Below are 17,814 nucleotides of genomic sequence, written 5' to 3'. Positions count from 1 at the left end.
TCCCCGCGTCTCTATATCCCCTCCCAGCCGCCCCGCGTCTCTCTATCCCCTCCCTACCGCCCCACGTCTCTCTATCCCCTCCCTACCGCCCCGCGTCTCTATATCCCCTCCCAGCCGCCCCGCGTCTCTCTATCCCCTCCCTACCGCCCCGCGTCTCTATATCCCCTCCCAGCCGCCCCGCGTCTCTCTATCTCCTCCCTACCGCCCCGCGTCTCTATATCCCCTCCCTACCGCCCCGCCTCTCTCCCCTCCTCCCTATGCCTCTGTATCCCCTCCCTACCGCCCGCGTCTCAGTATCCCCTCCCTACCGCTCTGCGTTTCTGTATCACCTCCCTACCGCCCCGCGTCTCTGTATCCCCTCCCTACCGCCCCGCGTCTCTCTATCCCCTCCCAGCCGCCCCGCCTCTCTGTATCTCCTCCCTATCGCCCCGGGTCTCTCTATCCCCTCCCTGCCGACCCGCGTCTCTCTATCCCCTCCATACCGCCCCGCGTCTCTCTATCCCCACCCTACGGCCCTGCGTCTCTCTATCCCCTCCCTCCGTCTCTCTATCCCCTCCCTACCGCCCCCCTTCTATCTATCCCCTCCCTACACACACATACATATACACACATATACATACATAGCCCTTTCTGATATGCATCACATTAATATGCAATTTTTATCCAGTCATATATTGGTGGTGCAGACAGGGCCACCCACCCACGTCTGTGTCCCTAATATAGTTTTCTCTTGGGAAAAACACATTCATCCACCTACATACTGACACACATGTACAGCCGTTTGTGGGAAGCACTCCGCCTCAGACATGCCGACACACGTGTACCAAACATGTCAGAGAGACACAGTTTGCCAGCTCATAACCCAGCGCTTAATCAACAGTTCTGAACACTATAGAATGCCCCAAACCTGCAGTGCTTTTATATTAAACATATATTGCACCAATTTTTCTGTGCACCCCCCCCCCCCCCCGTTTTGCACCCCGATACTTTCAGCACTGTGAGGAAGGACCAGCGTCTCTGTAAGAGAAAATGGCGCTTGCTGTGTGAGCTGTGAGGGCTAAGCCCCGCCCCCGTAATAGCACGCTTCAGTCCCGCTATTTTTCTTAAAAATCTTTTATACTGGAGGGGTTAGGACAGTGCCCCGGCACCTATGTCCCCTGTTGCCAGTCTTATATTGAGGTATATATGCTGCCCAGGGTCTCCCCCCCCCCCCCCCCTGCACCCTGTAGTGCCTGTGTGTGGGAGCATGGCACGCAGCGTGCGATCGCTGTGCGGTGCGTCAGAAGCAGTCACTGAAGTCTTCTTTGCTTCTTCTACTCACCTGTCTTCTGACTTCTGGCTCTGCAAGGGGGGTGACGGCCGGCTCTGGGAATGAGCCCCTAGGCGTACCTAGTGATCAAACCCTCAGGAGCTAATGGTGTCCTGTAGCCAAAGAAGCAGAGCCTTGAAACTCACAGAAGTAGGTCTAACTTCTCTCCCCTAGCAGGGAGACTGTTGCCAGCAGTTTTCCCTGAAAATAAAAAACCTAACAAGTCTTTTTCAGAGAAACTCAGTAGAGCTCCTCAGAGTGCATCCAGTCTCACTGGGCACAGATTCTAAACTGGAGTCTGGAGGAGGGGCATAGAGGGAGGAGCCAGGTCCCACCCTTTGAAAGTCTTAAAGTGCCCGTGTCTCCTGCGGATCCAGTCTATACCCCATGGTTCTTGAAGTGACCCCAGCATCCTCTAGGACGTATGAGAAAGACTCATTAAAGTGACATACAATCCAACCCTACCCTGCTATACACCAGCATTGAGGATCGGAGTAGATAGAAAAAAACTGACAGAAATATAGTAAAGTCAGCAATCACACTAGTAGTCAGTCACGTTATACATTACTATAATAAGCAATATGAGTACATAATCAACTACAGATGCATTTCATGTATGTAGGAGAAACAGAATACTGCATTACTTTATAAAAGTTTTAACCGTATTCAGACACATGGCAAAAGAAACCACAGTAACATTATCAGACTCCTATGCATTATGCACTTATCCAACTATTCATACTCAAAAGGTAGAGACATCGTGCTATATAACCCATACTCAGAGTGGGATACAGGGAGACTTACCCTGCTTCCAGGATCGATCAATACGTCTGCAAATGCAGAGTGGATCCAGACGGTATTAGTGTACACCACCACTCCGTGAACCTATAGTGAACACTGACGCACCAGTCACACAGCCGCCTATGCTGCGACTGGGTCCCTTAGTACACAGCGTCTCAGACGGAAGCGGGAAAACAGTTCATGGCGGGAGACTCAGACGAAACTGGTCATGAACTGGGGGGAGGGGCGACCAGGAGAGCGTCCGACTCTCCACTGCTGACATCAACCCTAGGGATCGCAGCCTCATACTACTCCTGGAGCCTATGATCCCTAAGGGCTAGCTCTGGTGCACCCAAGGTGGCAGCCGCGTTAGCGACTGTTTGGTAGTCTCCTCCCAAAGAAGTGCGTATTCCCCCTCTAAGCGTAACCGATGCCTTCCCTTTTCCCCGTGCTCCGGCCACAGCCTGGTAACGTCTGCTGGACCTGCTGGTATATCCGATGGCCGCCGAAACAGCACTGTACTCGTGGGTAACCGTTGTCGTGGCCTGGCGGAGAGTTGTTGGAACGACTCTAAGGTACGTATAAAACGCTGTTTAGAAAGATCACTCAAAAAAAAATAGTAAGACTATAAAAATAAAATAAGAAAGCTTATGGCTGCTAAAAACCAGCAGCCCATTTACCATGGCCAGGCTCCTGCCGCACCAAACAAAAAACGTATTTGTCTGAGCCAGGAGGCGGGGATATATGGACAGGCCCGTTGCATGCTGGGAGGCGGAAAAGCTTTGACCGATTGGTTCAAATCCGCTGTCGCTCCATCATATCCCAATGTATCCTGTGGATAACCTGCGGACCCTGCTGGAGAAAATATAATTTCTAATTTGGCCCAGAGTAGACACAAATACTTTTCTGCTTCCTCCATCCTCTTCTGTTTCATTCCTCAATGGCACAAGGTCTGGTCTGTGCTTTATGCACTGCCACGCTTCAGCCATTGCCCCAAATCTTACGGATAAAAGCCACATGAGAAGCAGAGTAGGTCATCTTTGTAAGAAGAAGCCAATGTCTGCAGGGAGGTCACGCAGCGCATCTGATATCAAGGATAGAGGCACAGTCTGTCTCCCTCCAAAGTAAAAAGCTGCTGGAGCTTCCTTTATTACAGCAATGTAAGGATAATTGGGGTCATTCCGAGTTGATCGCGCGCTGCAACTTCTTGCAGCCCGTGCGATCAACTAGACGCTGCCTATGGGGGGGGGGGGGGGGGGGGGGGGGGGAAGAGTATATTAGCAAGGCTGCGATAGCTTGTGCATCCCTGCTATGCAAAAAATGTTTTGTGTAGAACTAGACCAGGGTAAGAGTTAGTTAGTAGTAACCTGTTAGCTGTGCTGCGAAAAACAGCAGCGAGCGATTAACTCGGAATGACCCCCATTGACGGGAGTCCCTGTTATGTACTAAGCCAGTATAATATAAATCATTCTTCGAGGGTCTTCAGTAAAATCTTTCATCCACCTTTCACATTCCCAGATACACCCGCTACCCATTGCCTACCCCCACCCCCCCTTGCGCACATTATTACAGGCTCTACATACAATCTAGACATCTACAACGCTTCCAATCACAAACCTAGGGGCTAATTCAGCAATGTACGCATAGCGACGGTTTACATACAGTATATTTCAGATGTTAGCATGTGTAGAACAGGTCCTGCGTAGTCGGACACATTGCCCCTTAGGACGCAGCCTGCCATCTGGGGGGCAGTGCCGGGAAGCGTTACCCAAAACATGGGTGTCTCGTCCCCATTTTTGAGGAGTAACACAAGACACCTCTTGCAGCATTAGCATATTTTCATACAGCCGCTGAATCCATCTCTGAATTAGGTCTTGAATACAGGATATACAGAAGCATTAGCAAGCAATACCATAGGGCAGTGGTTTCCAAACTTTATTGAGTTACGGTGCCCTAGAGTATCAGACTTTTTTTCACGGCACCCCCAGGACAAAAATTTCTTATTGAGAAATTTAGAAAGAAATATTAAATTAAGTAGATTGTGTTTAGATGTTATCCTTAGTCTCAATTGTGTGGTGAGGGATGAGATTTGCTTCTGTTTGTCCCCATATTTTATGACTGGCAGCCACCAGCACTAGTTTTGCCTATTATATTGACCATAAATAATTTGAATTGGTCCTGGACCACCAACCCAGGGCACCCCTGCAAGTGTCCTGAGGCACCTCTGGGAGCCACGGCACGCAGTTTGGGAACCACTGCCATAGGGCATACGCTTAGGAAATGTAAATAACCAAAGTAATTATTTATGGAAATCCAAAGCCATTACATATTTTGGGATTAAATATCCCAGAAATATTAAAGACATATCATTTACATTTGTTCCTTTATTTGTCAGAGAAGGGTTCAGCTTTTATAAGGTCTCTGATTAAAATGTTGTACCTGCCCCCTATTCCTATTATTTATAGTACACACACATATTACACAGCACATTTACAGAGAGTATCTCAGTCATCCACATCAGTCCCTGCCCCAGTGGAGCTTACAATCAATCATACATACAGTACACAGTAGGGTTCACTTACTTTCTATGTCAGAAGTCAATTAACTTATCAGTATGATTTTGGTGTGTGGAAGGAAACATAAAAACTCCACACATACAGTGTTGGTCAGGAATTTAATTTCTGACCCAACTGGAGTAAAACAGCAATACTAATCACTATATCAACTGTACTCCTATATTTACCAGCTCATTATTTTTCTATAAATTATTCAACTATCTCTTTTAAGTGAACCTCAACCTTTGGCTGAACCCTTCTGTAGTTATAATACATTAGCTGCCTCACATTCCATATAATACGGAAGATCTCATTTGCCTTTCTAACAAGGTGATACCAACTACCCAATACTCACCTGTGAAGCATTACATGGGAAGTCACACCTTCCATACACAAGACTCACCATTCAGTAAAACAGACCAGGACCAAAGCTGATAATTGGAAAATATACTTCGGAACAAAGGCTTGGAGTTATACAGAATAAAGACAAACACATCCTTCCTGTCTGACATTATACAGCAGAGTGTAGAATAAAGTTTACTTATTTTGGCTTCACATGGAGGATCCTGCAGTAAAAAAAAATCAGAAAACAGTGTGGTAATGCACTATATAATCTATACGGCGTGAAACCACCTGTAATTCTGTCCAAGATGATTACTCTATGTAAATGTTCTTGGATTCCTGTGCACTTTAAGGCGATGCACAAAATATACCAGTTCCACTTATTTAAAGTATCTCTGGTCTGGATCTTCCTGTACAAAGCAGGCTTCCTGTACTGGTGTCTTGTCGCTGACCTCCCAACAGCTCCTCTCACAGGTGAAAATAAGAACAGTCCCGAACTCCAGCAACAGGTCTATAAGATACACAAGAATTAGGCACATCCCATGCACAGGTGAGTCACAGCACTGTATCCACTGACCGATATCAGGTGAGTAACTTACCAGCTTTTGTTCCTTGCAGCATTGTGACCAGAGCTGGCATCAGCTGAAATTCAAACACTCTTCTTCCTCCGCAACGTGTGCAAGGAAGAGGCTGGGATGCAACATCGGGGAGGCTCATGTATAATGGGATTCCATTCCAAGAATATCTGTGGGGTCAGAAGAGTCCGTCAGTGCAAATGTGTACAGTATGGGGGTAATTCCAAGTTGATCGCAGCAGGAAATTTTTTAGCAGTTGGGCAAAACCATGTGCACTGCAGGGGGGGGGCAGATATAACATGTGCAGAGAGAGTTAGATTTGGGTGGGTTATTTTGTTTCTGTGCAGGGTAAATACTGTCTGCTTTATTTTTACACTGCAATTTAGATTGCAGATTGAACACACTACACCCAAATCTAACTCTCTCTGCACATGTTATATCTGCCTCCCATGCAGTGCACATGGTTTTGCCCAACTGCTAACAAAAATCCTGCTGCAATCAACTCAGAATTACCCCCTATGTTACAAGGAAGAACAAGTAACAGAGTTATCCATTCAAAAATTTAAATTGTAGACGAGATAAACCCTACTCTAATGTGAACATCACTGCAACATTGTCATATAAAATTGGTCAATTTGATAGATCTTTATATACAGTATTTGAAAGTAAGAGTCAGTTTCACTTTGCAGTCAGTGCTCATAACAGCATTGTTTGAACTTAAGTAAAAATCGCTACATGTGTACCCCCTTAATTTCTAAGCAATCTGACTAGACTGCTTAGAAATGAAGCCCACATCTCTGTGTGTATGCCCCACAGCAATAGCGATGCGCGGCCCTGCGTGTCGCTATCGGCCGCTCTAGATTGGCCTGCATGCATGCCAAATCTAGTTATATCGCTCACTTCACCGCTGGGTGAAGTGAGTGCCCCCCCCCTGCTCAGCATACTTCACCGTGTGTACTGAGCGGGGGAGAGATGTGTGCTTGCTGATCGTTCTGTGATAGATCGCTCAGCACACATCTCCCCATGTGTGCCTCCCTTTACAGTGGACAAATAGAAAATTAACTCTAAAACAAATTCACCCAAAACGTAAAATGCAGCTTTGGGTGGAGCCATGTTAGGCGGAAGTACAGCGTGTTACTTACAGGCGGTCCGGTATTCAATTATGTGCCATTTTTTTTGACTGGTCGAAAAAACGGCACTAATTCAGCACAGGGTATTCAAATGTGGGCATTTGTCTGTTTTTAATCATTTTAGCCCATGCCTTTTCACTTTTTTTTGTCTAATCTGCATGGGCGAAAGTTGCACCACGAAGGGGCGAAAACGCGTGTGAATTTGCCAAAACATGTGTATCAGCTGCGAATTCGCCAATACATGTGGTTTTCGCCAGTGCTGGATTTTTTGACCAGTCGCAAAAACGGCATGGGCATTGAATAGGTCGAATGTAAATTCGACCTAAAAACCGCCGAAAAGTGCAGTTTTTTTGACTGGTCGAAAAAAACGGTACTAATTGAATACCTCTGCTACAGTCAGTCTTCTCTCTGCCATTATAGCTTAGCAGTGGTGAAGTCACTGTCCTTCCTCCGTGAGCGTCCTATTTGTGCGTGTAGGAAGGGGACAGTAGAAAAGCAGTAAAGGGGGGTACACACGGAGCGATAATCTAAGCAATCTGACTAGATTGCTTAGATTTTCAGCAACATCGCTCCGTGTGTAGCCCCCTCAGCGATAGCGATGCGCGGCCCCGCACATCGCTATCGCTGCTGCTAGATTGGCCTGCATGCAGGCCAATCTAGCGGGTCGCTCACTTCACCCGCTGGGTGAAGTGAGCGGCCCCCCGTCTCCCCCCGCACGCTCAGCACAGATCGCGCTGTGCTGAGCGCCGGGAGAGATGTGTGCTGAGCGGTTCGCTCAGCACACATCTCTCCCAAATCGGGCCGTGAGTACTGGCCTTAACACTGCAGATTGTATGAAATAGAAGCTAGCAGCACAGAGGAGGGACTTGCTAAACCATTAGAAGCATTAGGAACAGAGGCACTGCTTGTAGGCCATACAGTGTCATTTAGCTTAACAGTCAGTTCCACTCTGAATCACATTTAAAAAAATAAATAAATAAATATAGTCCCCTTACACTTGTGCTCTACTGTAGTTGAACGTACAGTATTTGTACCTTATAGCAGATAAGAACAAGGAATACTGATCATACTTCACACATTTTTAGGTGACAGGAGACCGCTTTAAATATAGACTGAAAATGTGTGATTCCTAACTGGAGTAGGGGCTCTGCAAATTTAACAATGCCCATCTGTGTAATTATCTGCTTGGACCTTTAGAACTATTGGGAGACCCAGAGGAACCACAGAGTGCACGCAAGTTATTTCAACACCTCTGTCTACTGAAAACTATTTTGTGTTTTGGGTGGCATAAGCCTTTCATTAACAACAACAACTCTTTAAAATCTTATTTACAGGCAGTACATTTATGGTTGGCACAATAACTGCAGGAACTTTAGTTAGGCAACATGCTGCTACCTTTATATATGTAATTTAGGTAATCAACATCAATAGTAGCTTTATGTAAAGGCCATAAGAAAAGTAGGAATTTAAATTACCTACCGGTAAATACTTTTCTCGTAGTCCATAAGGGATATTGGGGAGACTTAGTACGACGGGGTATAGACAGGGTCCAAAAGAGCCAGTGCACTTTACATTTCTTCAACTGGGTGTGCTGGTACCTCCCCTCTATGCCCACTCCCACAGGCTGTTATAGGTAAAACAGTGCCCGAAGAAGAACAGACATACTTGTGAGAAGGAACATAACAATGGGCCCAATACAGAGTTGATCGCGGCAGCAAATTTGTTAGCAGTTGGGCAAAACCATGGGCACTTCTGGGGGGAGGGGGCAGATATAACGTGCAGAAAGAGTTAGATTTGGGTGGGGTGTGTTCAAACTAAAATCTAAATTGCAGTGTAAAAAATAAGATTTTACTCACCGGTAAATCTATTTCTCGTAGTCCGTAGTGGATGCTGGGGACTCCGTAAGGACCATGGGGAATAGACGGGCTCCGCAGGAGACTGGGCACTCTAAAGAAAGATTTAGGACTATCTGGTGTGCACTGGCTCCTCCCCCTATGACCCTCCTCCAAAGCCTCAGTTAGGAACTGTGCCCGGAAGAGCTGACACAATAAGGAAGGATTTTGAATCCCGGGTAAGACTCATACCAGCCACACCAATCACACCATATAACACGTGATAGGAACCCCGGTTAACAGTATGATAACAATTGGAGCCTCTGAAGAGATGGCTCACAACAAAACCCGATTTTTGTAACAATAACTATGTACAAGTATTGCAGACAATCCGCACTTGGGATGGGCGCCCAGCATCCACTACGGACTACGAGAAATAGATTTACCGGTGAGAAAAATCTTATTTTCTCTGACGTCCTAGTGGATGCTGGGGACTCCATAAGGACCATGGGGATTATACCAAAGCTCCCAAACGGGCGGGAGAGTGCGGATGACTCTGCAGCACCGAATGAGAGAACTCCAGGTCCTCCTCAGCCAGGGAATCAAATTTGTAGAATTTAGCAAACGTGTTTGCCCCTGACCAAGTAGCTGCTCGGCAAAGTTGTAAAGCCGAGACCCCTCGGGCAGCCGCCCAAGATGAGCCCACCTTCCTTGTGGAATGGGCTTTTATTGATTTAGGCTGCGGTAATCCTACCGCAGAATGCGCCAGCTGAATAGTGCTACAAATCCAGCGCGCAATAGACTGCTTAGAAGCAGGAGCACCCAGCTTGTTGGGTGCATACAGGATAAACAGCGAGTCAGTTTTTATGACTCCAGCCGTCCTGGAAACATAAATTTTCAGGGCCCTGACTACGTCCAGCAACTTGGAATCCTCCAAGTCCCTAGTAGCCGCAGGCACCACAATAGGTTGGTTCAAGTGAAAAGCTGAGACCACCTTCGGGAGAAACTGAGGACGAGTCCTCAATTCTGCTCTATCCATCTGGAAAATCAGATAAGGGCTTTTTCAAGACAAAGCCGCCAACTCTGAAACCCGCCTGGCCGAAGCCAGGGCCAACAGTACGACCACTTTCCACGTGAGATATTTTAATTCCACAGTCTTAAGTGGTTCGAACCAATGTGATTTCAGGAATGCCAAAACCACATTGAGATCCCAAGGTGCCACTGGGGGCACAAACGGAGGCTGAATATGCAGAACTCCTTTGACAAAAGTCTGAACTTCAGGCAGTGAAGCCAGTTCTTTCTGGAAGAAAATCGACAGAGCCGAAATCTGGACCTTGATGGACCCCAACTTGAGGCCCAACGTCACCCCTGCTTGCAGGAAGTGTAGGAATCGACCCAGTTGAAATTCCTCCTTCGGGGCCTTCATGGCCTCACACCAAGCAACATATTTCCGCCAAATGCGGTAATAATGTCTTGCGGTGACATCCTTCCTGGCCTTGATCAGGGTAGGGATGACTTCCTCCGGAATACCCTTTTCCTTTAGGATCCGGTGTTCAACCGCCATGCCGTCAAACGCAGCCGCGGTAAGTCTTGGAACAGACAGGGTCCCTGCTGCAGCAGGTCTTGTCTGAGCGGCAGAGGCCAAGGGTCCTCTGCCAGCATCTCTTGAAGTTCCGGGTACAAAGCTCTTCTTTCTTGGCCAATCCGGAACCACTAGTATGGTTTTCACTCCTGGCATTCTTATTATTCTCAGTACCTTGGGTATGAGAGGTAGAGGAGGAAACACATAAACCGACTGGTACACCCACGGTGTCACTAGAGCGTCCACAGCGATCGCCTGAGGGTCCCTTGACCTGGCGCAATATCTTTTCAACTTTTTGTTGAGGCGGGACGCCATCATGTCCACCCGTGGTCATTCCCAACGGTTTACCCGCATTTGGAAAACTTCTGGAAGAAGTCCCCATTCTCCCGGGTGTAGGTCGCCCATCGGAGAATCCTTGTGGCTTCTGCCATCGCCATCCTGCTTCTTGTGCCGCCCTGTCTGTTTACATGGGCGACCGCCGTGATATTGTCTGATTGGATCAGTACCGGCTGGTTCTGAAGCAGGGGCCTTGCTTGGCATAGGGCGTTGTAAATGGCCCTTAGCTCCAGAATATTTATGTGAAGCGAAATGTCCCTGGAAATTTCTTCCCTGTGTGACTGCACCCCAGCCCCGAAGGCTGGCCTCCGTGGTCACCAGGACCCAGTCCTGTATTCCGAATCTGCGGCCCTCTAGTAGATGAGCCCTCTGCAGCCACCACAGCAGCGACAACCTGTTTCTTGCCGACTGGGTATCTGTAGATGGGACCCGGACCATTTGTCCCACAGGTCCCACTGGAACGTCCTTACGTGGAACCTTCCGAATGGAATTATGCTTCGTACGAAGCTACCATTTTTTTTTCCCCCCCAGGACTCGTGTGCTTCCACTGGAAGAAACACTCTTTTCTGGTCTGTGTCCAGAATAATTCCCAGGAACAGAAGACGTGTCGTCGGGACCAGCTGTGACTTTGGAATATTGATAATCCAGTCGTGCTGTTGTAGCACTTCCCGAGAGAGTGCTACCCCCACTACCAACTGTTCTTTGGACCTCGCCTTTATCAGGAGATCGTCCAAGTACGGGATAATAAAAACTTCCTTCTTGCGAAGGAGTATCATCATTTCGGCCATTACCTTGGTAAAGACCTTCGGTGCCGTGGACAACTCCAACGGCAGCGTCTGGAACTGATAGTGACAGTCCTGTACCACACATCTGAGGTACTCCTGGTGAGGAGGGTAAATGGGGACATGCAGGTACGCATCCTTGATGTCCAGGGAGACCCTGTAATCCCCCTCGTCCAGGCTCGTAATAACCGCCCTGAGCGATTCCATCTTGAACTTGAATTTTCTGATATAAAAGTTCAAGTATTTTAATTTTAAGATGGGTCTCACCGAACCGTTCTGTTTCGGTACCACAACCATTGTGGAATAGTAACCCCTTCCTTGCTGAAGGAGGGGCACCTTGACAATCACTTGTTGTGATTATAGTGTTGAATAGCCACCAACACCGCCTCCCTGGCAGAGGGAGGTGCCGGTAAGGCAGATTTTAGGAAACGGCGGGGGGAAGAACGTCTCGAACTCCAGCCTGTACCCCTGAGATACTACTTGAAGGACCCAGGGATCCATGTGAGAGAGCACACTGGGCGCTGAAATTTCTGAGATGGGCCCCCACCGTACCCGGGTCCGCCTGAGCAGCCCCAGCGTCATGCTGTGGACTTACTGGACGCAGGGAGGACTTCTGCTCTTGGGAACTAGCTGTGTGCTGCAGCTTTTTCCTCTACCTTTGCCTCTCGGCAGAAAGGATGAGCCTCTAGCCCTCTTGCTTTTCTGGGGCCGAAAGGACTGTACTTGATGATACGGTGCTTTCTTTTGTTGTGGGGTAGCTGGTGGCAAAAAGGTCGATTTCCCAGCAGTTGCTGTGGAAACGAGGTCTGAAAGACCATCCCCAAACAGTTTTACCCCCTTATAGGGCAAAACTTCCATGTGCCGATTCGAGTCGGCATCGCCTGACCATTGCCGAGTCCATAACCCCCGTCTGGCGGCAATGGACCTAGCGCTTATTTTTGATGCCAGCCGGCAAATATCCCTCTGTGCATCACGCATGTATAAGACCACGTCTTTTATATGCTCTATTGTCAGCAAAATATTGTCCCTATCCATAGTAATTTTCCGACAGGGAATCTGACCACGCAGCGGGAGCACTGCACATCCATGCCGAAGCAATGGCTGGTCGCAATATAATGCCCCAGTGTGTGACTATATCTTTCAGGGTAACCCCCTGCTTTTTATCAGCAGGTTCCTTCAGGGCGGCCGTATCCGGAGACGGTAGTGCCACCTTTTCTGATAAGTGTGTAAGCGCTGTATCTACCCTATGGGGTGTTTCCCAACGTGACCTATCCTCTGGCGGGAAAGGGTACGCTGCCAATTACCGTTTAGAAATTATCAATTTCTTACCGAGGGAAGACCACGCTTCCTCACACACCTCATTTAATTTCTCAGATGCAGGAAAAACTACTGGTAGTTTTCTCTCACCAAACATAATACCCTTTTATGTGGTACCTGGGGTATTATCATAAATGTGTAATACATTTTTCATTGCCTCAATCATGTAACGGGTGGACCTATTTGGAGAGTACACTAGTCTCATCGTCGTCGACACTGGAGTCGGTATCCGTGTCGACATCTGTTTCTGCCATCTGAGGTAGCGGGCGTTTTTAGAGCCCCCCATGACATTTGAGACGCTGGAACAGGCACAAGCTGAGTAGCCGGCTGTTCTGTGTCGTCGACCTTTTGTGTAAGGAGTTGACACTTTCACGTAATCCTTCCATAAGTCCAACCACACCGGTGTCGATCCCGCAGGGGGTGACATCACATTTACAGGCATTCGCTCCGCCTCCACATCATTATCCTCCTCATACATGTCGACACAGCCGCACCGACACACAGCACACACACAGGGAATGCTCTGACAGAGGACAGGACCCCACAAAGCCCTTTGGGGAGACAGAGGGAGAGTATGCCAGCACACACCAGGGCGCTATATATCACAGGGATATCACATATAAGAGTGTTTTCCCTTATAACTGCCTATATATATTGTATACTGCGCCTAAATTGTGCCCCCCCTCTCTTTTTAACCCTTTCTGTAGTATTGACTGCAGGGGAGAGCCAGGGAGCTTCCCTCCAACGGAGCTGTGAGGGAAAAATGGCGCCAGTGTGCTGAAGGAGATAGCTCCGCCCCTTTTTCGCTGACTTTCTCCCGCATTTTTATGGATTCTGGCAGGGGTTAAAAAGCACCTATATAGCCTCTGGGGCTATATATGGTGCCAGTTTGCCAGCCAAGGTGTCAGTATTGCTGCTCAGGGCGCCCCCCCCCCAGCGCCCTGCACCCATCAGTGACCGAAGTGTGTGGTGTGCATGAGGAGCAATGGCGCACAGCTGCAGTGCTGTGCGCTACCTTGGAGAAGACAGAAGTCTTCAGCCGCCGATTTTCCGGACCACCTTCTTGCTTCTGGCTCTGTAAGGGGGACGGCGGCGCGGCTCCGGGAACGGACGACGAGGTCGGGTCCTGTGTTCGATCCCTCTGGAGCTAATGGTGTCCAGTAGCCTAAGAAGCCCAAGCTACCACCACTTAGGTAGGTTCGCTTCTTCTCCCCTTAGTCCCTCGATGCAGTGAGCCTGTTGCCAGCAGGTCTCACTGAAAATAAAAAACCTAACAAACACTTTCTTCCTAGGAGCTCAGGAAAACCCCTAGTGTGCATCCAGCTCAGCCGGGCACAGAAATCTAACTGAGGCTTGGAGGAGGGTCATAGGGGGAGGAGCCAGTGCACACCAGATAGTCCTAAATCTTTCTTTAGAGTGCCCAGTCTCCTGCGGAGCCCGTCTATTCCCCATGGTCCTTACGGAGTCCCCAGCATCCACTAGGACGTCAGAGAAATAAAGCAGCCATTATTTACCCTGCACAGAATAAAAATAACCCACCCAAATCTAGCTCTCTCTGCAAATGTTGTATCTGCCACACCTGCAGTGCACATGGTTTTGCTCAACTGCTAACAAATTTGCTGCTGCGATCAACTCTGAGTTACCCCCAATGAGTTGTGAGATTTACACACCACTAACATACAACTAGCAAAGGCTGGCAACAACAAACAGCAACAGCTGAACAGATAACCATAGAAAGAGAACCTGCAGAAAAGTCAACGCACTGAGGCGGGCGCCCAATATCCCTTATGGACTACGAGAAAAGGATTTACCAGTAGGTAATTAAAATCCTATTTACTCTAGCATCCATAAGGGATATTGGGGAGACTCAGTACAATGGGGACGTCCCAAAGCTTCCAGAATGGGCAGGAACGTGCGGAGACTTCTGCAGCACCGCTTGCCCAAACTGGGTATCCTCTTTAGCCAGGGTATCAAACTTGTAGAACTTCACAAAAGTGTTCTTCCCCGACAAGGTAGCAGCTTGGCATAGTTGCAAGGCCGAGACTCCATGGGCAGCCGCCCAGGAAGAGCCCACCAATCTTGTAGAGTTGGCCTTCAGAGACTTAGGAACAGGTAAGGCTGTCGACACATAGGCCTGTTGGATAGTAAGTCTAAGGCCAACGAGCAATGGACTGCTTTGAAGCAGGGCAACCCTTTTTCTGCGCATCATAGAGCACGAACAAGGAATCCGTCTTTCTGATCCGAGACGGTCGCTTGACATACATCTTCAAGGCTCGCACAGCATCCAATGCCTCCGGAGGAGCAGAGGTGCCAGAACTTGACGGAACCATAATAGGTTGATTCAAGTGGAACGCAGAGACAACCTTCTGCAGGAACTGCTGCCTAGTCCTGAGCTCCGCGCTGTCCTCATAAAAGACCAAGTAAGGGCTTTTACACGATAAGGCCACCAATTTTGAGACATGCTTAGCAGAAGCCAGGGCCAACAACATCACAGTCTTCCATGTGAGGTATTTGTCTTCTACCGTCAAGTGTGCCGTCTACTGTCAGAAGTTCAAACCAAGAAGGGCGGTAGGAATTCCAACACTATATTCAAATACCAGGGTACAGTGGGTGGCACAAAAGGAGGTTGTATGTGTAGCACCCCTTGCAAGAAGGTCTGAACTTCAAGCAATACTGCCAATTTCTTCTGGAAGAAAATGGAGGGCTGAAATCCGGACCTTAATGGAACCCAGAGTAAGCTCTTATCCACACCAGCCTGCAGGAAATGGAGGAAACGTCCCGAGTGGAGCTCCGCAGGCAGATATTTGCATTCCTTGCACCAAGAGACATATCTCCTCTAGATTAGATAGGGTTTTGACGTCACAGGCTTCCTGGCCTGACCCATGGTAGCAATAACCTTTTTGGAAAGGCCCTTGTGAGCTAGGATGTTCCGCTCAACTTGCATGCAGTCAAACGAAGCCGCTGTAAGTCCGGGTAGACGAACGGTCCTTGTTGAAGATCTCTTCTCAGTGGCAGAGGCCAAGGGTCTTCGACGGACATGTCCAGAAGATCTGCATACCAAGCCCTCCAGGCAATTATGATTGCCCTGGATTGGCCTCGGACTCCTTGATTCCTGATTCGCTTGAGCACCCTTGGGAGCAATCGTAACAGGTAGACCAGCCGGTAAGGCCACGGCGATGTCAGGGTATCTACTGCACTCGCCTGAGGGTCCCTGGTTCGTGAGCAATACCAATGAAGATTCTTGTTGAGACGAGAAGCCATCATATCTATTTGTGGGCAACCCCACCGGTCGATGATCTGCTGAAACACCCGATGGTGAAGCCCCCACTCTCCCGGGTGGAGATCGTGACGACTCAGGAAGTCTGCTTCCCAGTTGTCCACTCCCGGAATGAAGACTGCGGACAGTGCTCTTGCACTTCTTTCTGCCCAGAGGAGTATCCTGGACACCTCTCGCATGCAGGCCCTGCTTTTCAGCCTTCCTTGTTGATTGATGTACACCACCGCTGTGGCATTGTCCAACTGTACCTGGATTGCGTGATCCCTGAGCAGAGGAGAGGCCTGAAGCAGAGCATTGTACTTTGCCCAAAGTTCCAGAATGTTGATTGGAAGGAGGGCTTCGTGGGCCGACCACCTGCCCTGGAACTGAACCCCCTGGGTGACAGCTCCCCATCCTCGCCTCCGTCGTGAGGAGGGTCCAATCCTGAATCCCAAAACTTTGGCCTTCCAGTAGGTTGGAGGACTGCAGCCACCACAGGAGAGAAATTCTGTCCTGAGGTGACAGCCGAATCATTGGGTGCATCTGAAGATGTGATCCGGACCACTTGCTCAGGAGATCCAACTGGAAAGTCCTGGCATGGAACCTTCCATACTGGATCACCTCGTATGAGGCAACCATTTTCCCCAACAACCGTATACAAAGATGGATGGATACCAGAGTAGGCCGGAGAACCATGTGGACCATTTCCTGAAGTGTCCTCGCCTTGTCCTCTGAGAGGAACACTTTTTGGGACACAGTATCCAGCAACATTCCCAGGAACAGAAGCCTCCGAATAGGCTCCAGGTGGGACTTCTGCAAATTGAGGATCCACCCATGGTGTGACAGAAGCAGGATAGTGCGATCTATATAGAGCAATACAATCTCCCTGGATCTTCCTTTATCAAGAGATCATCCAGGTAAGGGACAACACTGACCCCCTGGATCCGGAGTTGGAACATCATCTCCGCCATCACCTTCGTGAACACCCTCAGAGCCATGGACAGGCCGAAGGGTATCGCCTGGAACGGATAGTGATCGTTCAGCAGGGCAAACCTGAGGTAGGCCTGATGAGGAGGCCAGATATGGATATGGAGATAGGAGTCTTTTATATCCAGGGAGACTATGAACTCCCTTTCTTCCAGGCCTGCAATCACTGCTCACAAGGATTCCATCTTGAACTTGAAAACCTTTAGGTAAGGGTTCAAGGATTTTAGATTAAAAATGGGCCTTACCAAACAGCCCGGTTTCAGAACCACGAACAGGTTGGAGTAGTAACCCTTTCCCTGTTGTTGCAGTGGCACTGGAACAATGACTTGAGATTGGACCTATTTTAGGATGGCCTGTTGTAGCGTAACACGCGTATCCTCCGAAGCTGGTAAGTTGGATTTTAAAAATCGTTGAGGATGAGCACTGTCGAACTCCAGCTTGTAGGCCTGAGAAATGAGGTCACTGACCCAAGTATACTGGCAGGAACCTTCACAGATGCGGCTGAAGTGACGCAGCCAAGCTCCCACCTCAAGATCCCCTCGGGGTGAGTGGGCACCATCATACTGAGGACTTAGTGGAAGCTGTACCGGTGCTCCCCTGAGAACTGGCAATTGCTGGTTTTCTTGTCTTATCTCTGGTGCCGCTAGCCAAGTTGGAGGCACCTCTGGCCTTAGAGCTAAACCTGTTAGACCGAAAGGACTGGGTAGACGGCCCCAGGTAGGAACGTCTAGCCGGCGGGGCTCCAGATGGGAGAAACGTGGATTTCCCCGCAGTAACTTTAGAAATCCACGTATCCAATTCTACCCCAAGAGCCATTCCCCTGAAAAAAAGGGGAGAGAGATTCTACACTGCTCTTGGATTCTGCGTCTGCTATCCACTGACGCAACCACAAGGCCCTGCGTGCTGAAACTGCCATAGCAGTGGTTCGAACATTAATATTTCCTATCTCCTTGAAAGAGTCACACAGGAAGCGTGCAGTGTCCTGAATGTGCTTCAGAAGAGTCACTGTAGTGACCAGGGGCATATCCCCC

The 17,814-nt window shown here is 48.8% G+C and overlaps 1 protein-coding gene across 5 annotated transcripts in view; it reads right to left on the bottom strand.

Annotated features, from left to right (window-relative positions):
* The window catches only part of PDCD2L (programmed cell death 2 like), an 82,665-nt gene that overhangs the window by 12,640 nt on the left and 52,211 nt on the right, over positions 1 to 17,814 (bottom strand). For 3 of the 5 annotated variants that reach the window (XM_063945428.1, XM_063945430.1, XM_063945429.1), the window contains exons 8-9: positions 5,586 to 5,731; positions 5,077 to 5,497 (exon numbers count right to left, since the gene is read on the bottom strand). In XM_063945428.1, the coding sequence (XP_063801498.1) occupies positions 5,367 to 5,497; positions 5,586 to 5,731 (277 nt within the window). In that variant the 3' untranslated portion in view covers positions 5,077 to 5,366. Of the gene's footprint in view, positions 1 to 5,076; positions 5,498 to 5,585; positions 5,732 to 17,814 lie in introns of those variants that run through there. The other 2 variants (XR_010189491.1, XR_010189490.1) reach the window with 1 other exon arrangement.

The sequence above is a fragment of the Pseudophryne corroboree genome, chromosome 11, assembly GCF_028390025.1.
Source record: "Pseudophryne corroboree isolate aPseCor3 chromosome 11, aPseCor3.hap2, whole genome shotgun sequence".
Taxonomy (NCBI): Eukaryota; Metazoa; Chordata; class Amphibia; order Anura; family Myobatrachidae; genus Pseudophryne; species Pseudophryne corroboree.
The sequence above is the reverse complement of the archived record's forward strand: the minus strand, read 5'-3'. Positions and strand labels throughout refer to the sequence as shown.